Raw genomic sequence first — 8040 nt, 5'->3', positions numbered from 1 at the left:
CTGATCGACCCCATCACAAACCTCTGCCCTGGCAACACAACCTCCAGTACCACACTTCACTTGCTCCAGTGAACAATCTTGTGGACAAATAAAGATTGAGGAAAGATTGTAAAACTGTATTCTCTCAGTCTTAAAAAAGTAATGAATGAAGAGCATATTAACAAATAAAGATAAAAGCCAATGATAGGCAAACAGTGAATATTTGTCGAATGAAAATTTGTCAGAATTTTATCATTTGTATTGTTTATTTAGTACTTAAGTATATGGTAGGGAGGTAACAATCACAAGGTTCCCGATAAAACTGATTTATGTGTTATAGAGACGAACCACAGAGTTTTTCATCTTCTCCATTTGCACATTCTGGAACACCATTGCACCTCCAGCTCATCGGAATGCACCATCTTTCAGGACACAAGTACTCATCATTTCCACATGAATCTGAATGAAAAAAAGGAACCCTTATTCAGGCATGCACACCTTTTACTTCACTGGGTGTTTTTTCCAGCACTATCAATGTTGTTATCATCAGATCTTTGGTTAGCAGGTATTTAAAGATTATTTAAGGAAATTTGGGAGATTTTTAGAAATATCTTTTCATGTACAAGATGTTCTCGCATGTCAGGTTTCTATACACAGCTAGTTATTACGTCCAGTTGCTCTAATAATAGCAGCTGATGTTGGAAATACTTGTAAAAGTAATCTGAACTCAAAAACAAAATCATTCAAAAATGTGCATGTATACAGACATTGGGAGAATAAAATGTCCTTCCATCATTGAATTCAATATTCAATAGGTTAGTCCTCATCTATATTCAATAGGTTAGTCCTCATGATGTTGCAATTGCATTGAATCCTAAATTTGAATGCTTTTTAAAAATAATTGGCAACGAAAGAGTAGTAATGTTTGCTTTACATCTTTTAAATCAGTGGTTTCCAAAGTGGGCGCTACTGCCCCCCATGGGCGGTGCTCTAGTCTATGGGGGCAGAAAGAAGGCGGTGGCTCCAAAAAGTTTGGGAAAAACTGTTTCAAATGATGAAATATGAGTGGCTTTACATTGAATGTTTCATGTTCTTGAAAAACTGAAATGAGTAACACTTTATAACAGCTGAATATTTTTAAAAGAATTCATGACCATGAGGAACTCATGTGAGTAAGTTTTTGTTCACTGACTTTCCTCCCATCTCTGTAGCAGTGACTCAATTTCTTGTTGTGCGTGGAGATAAAAAAATTACAAACTTTGACAGTTGTGCTCATCGGTATGGTTGTCGCAGTCTGGCTTCCCATCACACAGCCACAGAATGGGGATGCAACGGCCAGAGGGACACTGAAACTCATCAAACTGACATTGCCAAGTATCTGTAATGAGAAAAGTGGCTGATTTAGCATGAAGACCAAAATTATTGCTTGAAAGATAATCCAAAATCAACAGAACTACAGGTTTAAACATTATTATCTGCTGTTTGTGGTTCTTGGTGGCCAACATTTAAAATATGAGGATTAGTAAGACAACCTGAATGAAAATTTCAAATTTGACATCTAATCCATCAGTGACCAATATGAATGCTGTCACACAATATTTACATTTTAGAAGGTAAAAATAGTTGAGCCATTGGAACAGGCTAGCTATTCTTTTAATTAGCCAATAAAAATTTATTTTCTTGAAAAACATGTATGAATCAAGGTTTCAACCACCAGTGGTACCATTCTGAAAAACACACAGGTTAAAACATTGAGTGAATGATGAGCAAATGCAGGCAGTATCTGCCAACGTGGTGTACTTAAATGTACAATTGGGCCAACATAACAACAATCAGGATTGCCATTCTGTTGCTGAGGCATGCCATGCCACGCACTCACCACAGCTTTCTTCATCACTTTCATCATTGCAATCCACAATGCCATTGCATACCAGGTTGCGTTTCAGGCACTGCCCATTTGAACACTGAAAGTTGTAAAATAATCATATTACAATAATTTAAAACCAATAAATCATTTAATTTTGATACAGCCGACCGACCATTATCTCACATTTTAAAATTTAAATTCAGCAGAACATGAAACCATAAAATGCTGAATACAATTATGGTGGCAACCTATCAAATTCTGAATAGGTTGCTTGTAACACACGTGCATGGGCATAAATATTTCATGAGAATGAGCCAGTAACATTGAGAATACAGATTTACTATAATTGACTGTATGTGCAAACAAAATGAAATTCATGAAATATAGGTTCAAAAACAGATATTCATTCCCTATAAATTATTATTATAGGTAAAAATATACAGGTATTATAGGTATTATTATAAGTAAAATTGGCCTAATGAACTCTGTATACTTTTGGAACTTCAATGAAATCCTGATATTAACGGAAGTAAATCTAATTTTATTCTGGAACTTGTGATGGACCCAGGAACCAAACACTGTTCTCCGAACCAGACCTAAAATGTCTCCAGTCCATGCTTAACCCTGTGCCCCAATGACCAAGCTTTGATTACTATTTTTCTACTTAGACCTCTAAACCCTATCATTAGTATTGATGTCTTTCTGGGAATGAGTGATCACGCAGCAGTGTGTGCTCAAATGGACTGGTATAGATCAACAAAAGGAGGTATGGGGGATGAAAAGAAAATTTGGCAATATGCCCAGGCAGATAGGGATGGGTTTCAAGAATTTTTAAGGGGCAAGTTTCCTGGATGGGGCAGGTAGTGGAGCGACCTTGGAGAAAATATGGGAAACATTCAAAGAAATAATTCTTGATGGGCAAATAAAGTATGCTCCCATTAAAAATTTGAAACAGAACACGGATCTGGAGTACTACAACAAAACCAAAAAAACTCAAGAGAGCGGTAAGAAAGGCACACAGATTAAAGAATGAAAGTAAAGAAATGTCACACCATTACAGGACCTTGGTGCAGAACCTAAATAGGGAAAAGAAGAAGGCAAAGGAAAAATTTCTTATGACTGCAATTTTGAAAGACAATGCAACAAAATTCTATAGATACATGAGAACGAGGAAAGACATCAGGGAACGTGTGAATATATTAAAAACTAAGGATAATGGCATTGTAACAGACCCTGTAGAAATAGCAAATATGTTCAACTCCTGCTTTACGGATGTTTTTTGGGGAATAGAAAACAAAAAGAAAAATAAGGCTTGCCTAAATAGCTCAGAAACGACAGAGAACTTCATCAGCATAACAGCTCCAAATAGCTCACTGCCCTCGACAAACGGTATTATTGTGGAGGACTGGTATTTTGTAAAAAAAATAAGGAGGATGAGGAAAACTAAGTCAATGGGACCAGATAATATATCAATTGACATTCTAAAACTGGATGATACTGCAATAGCTTTGTACCTGAGTCATCTATTCAAAGTAACTTTAAATAATAATGCCTTGCCCAATGATTGGAAAAAAGCAAATATTACACCAATTTTCAAGAAAGGGAATAAAACAATTGCCAACAATTAGAGACCGGTAAGCATAACCTCAGTAGTTTGCAAAATAATGGAAAAAAGAATCGCGGACTACATTCGGGGATGGTGGACAAGAGATAGATGGCTATTCAAACACCGACATGGGTTTAGAACGGGATACTCGTGTGAAACGCAGCTTATGGGATTTAGCCAATATATCGGCGATGCAATAGATGAAGGAAAGGATGTGGATGCAGTAATGGTTGATTTTTTGGCAGCTTTCGACCGAGTGCCTCATGACAAATTATTGTTAAAGTTGGATTCGTTACCATTGGATTTGAGGGTAAAACAATGGATAAAAAATTTTCTTAGAGGCAGAACTCAAAAATTAAAATTAGGGGATACATTTTCAAATGAGGCAAGCATTTTAGCAGAAGTTCCACAAGGCAGTGCTCTAGGGCCATTGCTCTTCCTAATATACATAAACGATCTACCAAACAATTTACATTCTATAGATATATTCTATTGTTTCAGGCTTCACTTCGTGGAAGTATTTAATATCCATTACTAAAAAAGAAAGAAAGACTCGTACTTTTCCACAGATTTTATTATACGGTACAACGCGTTTCACCGACTTGCGGCATCATCAGGTACAAATTTGCAAAACAGGTGCAATTTGCAAAAAAAAAATTTGTTTTGCAAATTTGTACCTGATGATGCCGCAAGTCGGTGAAACACATTGTACCGTATAATAAAATCTGTGGAAAAGTATGAGTCTTTCTTTCTTTTTTAGTAATGGATTTTAGCAGGAGTTCCACTAGGCAGTGCTCTAGGGCCATTGCTCTTCCTAATATACATAAACGATCTACCAACCAATTTACATTCCGAAATAAGACTCTTTGCTGATGACTGCATTATATACAGACGGATAGAGCATGTAAATGACCGCGTAATACTACAAAATGATCAATTTTTCCTTGCTCAACCTTATGGAAATTCATTTTAATTAAATGAAGAATACAATGTATCTTTCCACTGTAGTGGAAAGATACATTGTATAAGAAAAGTGAAGTGTCAGGCGTGATGCTGTGGAATCGAGACATAATAAAAACTTTGTTGCAATTTTCCACAGTTAAAACTTTATTTCGACCATGGTTTCGATACACTGTATCATCACCTGATGATGATACAGTGTATCAAAACCATGGTCGAAATTAAGTTTTAATTGTGGAAAATTGCAACAAAGTTTTTATTATGATACATTGTATTCTTCATTTAATTACTACAAAATGACATCGCTCGCCTTGGTGACTGGGTTACAATTAATAATATGGGCATTGATATAAGTAAGAGTAAGCATATACATTTTTCAAATAAAAATAATCCACAAAAAGATATTTTTACCATCTTTGGAGAAAGAATTCCATGTAGCACTTATTGCAAATAGTTAGGCGTTTACTTATCTACGTATCTTGGGTGAGGAGTCCAAGTAGATAATTTGACACGGAAGGCATTTAAAGTATTGCATTGGGTAATGAGAAATTTAAAAGGAAGTAGCGTAGCCACAAAAGAAAAAGCATATAAGGTACTGGCTATCCCTATCCTAGAAAACTCCTTTATAATATGGGATCCATATGAGGTGGGACATATTAAAAAGATAGAAAAAGTTCAGAGAAAGGCAGCAAGATACGAGGGTCATCCGGAAAGTAGTACCCGTTCGTGAAATAAAGACACAAAAGTAAATATTAACAAACATAAAAAATTTTATTTGAAAGAGGATACTTTAAACTACTTCTCAACATAATCTCCAAGCAAATTAAGGCATTTGTCATAACGTGTGACAAGTTTCTGTATTCCTGCTGCATAGTCCTTCGCCGCCAGCTCATTGAGATACGCGAGGGACCCATCTTGCACAAATTTTTGCATAATGCAGATGGTGTTTAACAATTTCATGAACAATTGTTCGAGAAACATTGGGAAAATGCTCACAGATGTCATCAATTGTGACGCGCCGATCGTTCCTCACGAATTCGTCAACTGAGCTCACCAGTTGGTCTGTAATGACAGACGGTCTCCCCGAACGCTCATCGTCGTGTGTGTTCCCCCTCCCCATGTTGAAGTTGCGACACCACCGCCGAACAGACGACTCGTCCATTACATTGTCTCCATACACCTCCTTTAATTGGCGATGAATATCACATGGGCGAACGTTTCTTGCATTGAGGAATTTAATCACTGCCCTCACTTCACAACTGGCGGCGTTCTCAATTTTTTTAAACATTGTAAACAATCACAGAAACAACACAGGCAATGCTAGCGTCACGCAACTTGGCTCAGAGAAGGCAGACAAGCCACTGAAGCTATCTGACCTCGTCCAGCGGCTACTCGCGTCGTCAGCACTTCATGCGGCACGAACGGGTACTACTTTCCGGATGACCCTCGTATGTACTCGGAAGGTACAAAAGAACAGATAGTGTCACAGAAATGTTAGATATACTGAAATGGGAGGGTTTGAAAAACAGAAGAAAAAGGAGTAGGTTAGGCGCGATGTATAGAATTGTTAAAAAGGATGAAGCGTGGGAAGATTTATGGAAAGAGATAGAAAAGCCTAACCTTAAGGGAAAAAACGACTATAGTTTCAAAATAAAAATGCGCAAAATGGACGCAAAAAACACATAAGAAAAAATACTCTTTTTTAAATAGAACTATAATTGATTGGAACCAGCTGCCTGGAGGTTTGTTTGAGCCCTTTCCATCCAATTTTGGAAGTTTCAAGTATAAATGTAAAGCAGCCACTGGGTAATAAACTTCATTGTAGTTCAATGCAACAGTTTCAGAGTTTCAGAGACACTCTGAAACTGTTGCATTGAAATGCACATTAGCGGATGACTCCGTTAAAAGTTACTGCTGCGGCATCTCCCACAGTTTCTTTGGAATTTGTTCATTGTAGTTATTAAAATATTGTTTGTATATGATGTGGATGGCATTTTGTATGTGATGTGGAAGTTTGTTTGTATGTGATGTGGAAGTGTCATTGTATATAAGAATATTTTGTCTCTTATCTGTTTTTCTAGTGCGGGTATGAATGTATTTTTTGTTGTAAGAGTGATCTTTGACCAAACTTGGCCGTTGCCACCAGGAAAATTGCCTAATTGCAACGTAATTCTATAATAAATAAAAATAAATTAGGGTCACCAAAATTATGCCTAACATAATATTTATGAAAACCATGTTTTATTGTTCTTTTCTTTACATTGTAACATTATCCTGGTCATCAACTTCTTATTTTTTGTAAATGCTTCTTAAGCTGATGCAATTTTTTGCTGATTTTCCTTAACACTTGGCTAATTTTTTTTTAAAAACAGTCCCAAAATAGTTGATGTGTTAATAACAGAGACAAAGACTACTACAATTTTGCACTTGGTGGAAAATTTTAGTTTTTTGTCTCTATTATAATGGAGAAGTTCCACCACATCACACCTGAGTCTACAATTTATAAGTGAAGTGTTCTTTATGATCTACTTTTTAGCATTAAACTTTCAACTTAGTGCTGCGAGCCAATACGAGTCTAAGGTGAAAATTTCTTGGCCTGACACAGAGATGGAATTCCAATCAGCAAAAATTTATGATTCCTGCCTGGGTGCACATGTCATTTGTTCATAAGACAAGTTTCAACTTTTTCTCTCAAGTAGTTTATTTACACGTATTGCTGCAGTAGACTTCTTTCTTGTTTTCCGTTAAAATGAAATTTGAATGAATTTCGTGTCGTCATAAAGTTCTTTGTTTTGGATGGATTAACCCCAAAGAAAATTCATCCGAAGTTCACAAAAGTGTACAAGGACTCTGCTCCTTCAATGTCAACTGTTAAATAGTGGGTTGATGAATTTAAACATGATCGGACATCCCTTAAAGATGACCCATGTGAAGGATGGCCAAAAACTGCAACCACACCGGAAATCATCAACAAGGTGCATGATATTGCGCTGGAAAATAGGCGAGTGAAAGTGAGTGAGATAGCTTAAGCCCAAGGGGACATTGGAAGAAAGGGGCAAAACATCTTGCACAGAGAATTAGGGATGCGAAAGCTCTGCTCAAGGTGGGTGCCGCATTTGGTGAGGCTGATCAGAAGCAAATGCGCAAACTATTTTTGCAGCAATATTTTGACTGATTCATGAGGGAACCGACTGATTTTGTGTGGTGATTTGTCACCATGGATGAGACATGGGTCCACCACCACACACCAGAAATGAAACAGCAGTGGAAGCAGTGGAAGCTGGTGGTTCTGTGCCAAAGAAAGCAAAGTCAATTGCATCTACCAGAAAGGCCATGGCCAGTGTGTCATGGGATGAAAAAGGGATCCTATTTATTGATTACCTTGAAAAAGGCAGAGTAATTACAGGTGAATATTATTCCAACCTTCTTGACCAGCTGAATGCCAAAACTCTTGAGAAGAGACCTGCCTTGAAGAAGCAAAAGATCATCTTTCTCCAGCACAATGCACTTGCCACAAAGGTGTATTGACGATGGGAAAAATATGGGATTTGGGGTACAATTTGCTCAGCCATCCCCCCTATTCTCCTGACATAGCATCCTCAAACTTCCATCTGTCCCCAAACTTGAA

General features: G+C 37.1%; 1 protein-coding gene across 1 annotated transcript; it reads right to left on the bottom strand.

Moving 5' to 3' along the window:
• Positions 1–313: 313 nt before the first annotated feature.
• On the bottom strand, positions 314–3369 carry LOC139689856 (very low-density lipoprotein receptor-like). The gene is made up of 4 exons (XM_071586951.1): positions 3361–3369; positions 1859–1943; positions 1238–1357; positions 314–438 (listed from the first exon to the last, which is right to left on the bottom strand). The coding sequence occupies exons 1-4, from the start codon at positions 3367–3369 to the stop codon at positions 314–316; spliced, it is 339 nt and encodes a 112-aa protein (XP_071443052.1).
• Between the last annotated feature and the right edge of the window lie 4671 nt (positions 3370–8040).

The sequence above is a fragment of the Hetaerina americana genome, unplaced genomic scaffold (genome assembly GCF_022747635.1).
Source record: "Hetaerina americana unplaced genomic scaffold, ioHetAmer1.1.p SCAF_28, whole genome shotgun sequence".
NCBI lineage: Eukaryota > Metazoa > Arthropoda > Insecta > Odonata > Calopterygidae > Hetaerina > Hetaerina americana.
Note: the sequence above shows the minus strand (reverse complement) of the source record. Positions and strands in the feature narration are given on the sequence as shown.

Bases quoted from the DNA above. Each gene is read 5' to 3' on its own strand.
- LOC139689856 (XM_071586951.1), bottom strand. The intron at 1,358-1,858 runs GTGAGTGCGTGG...TTCTCATTACAG, and splicing joins AAGTGATGAAGAAAGCTGTG to ATACTTGGCAATGTCAGTTT. The intron at 439-1,237 runs GTTTGTAATTTT...TTTTTCATTCAG, and splicing joins CGATGAGCACAACTGTCAAA to ATTCATGTGGAAATGATGAG.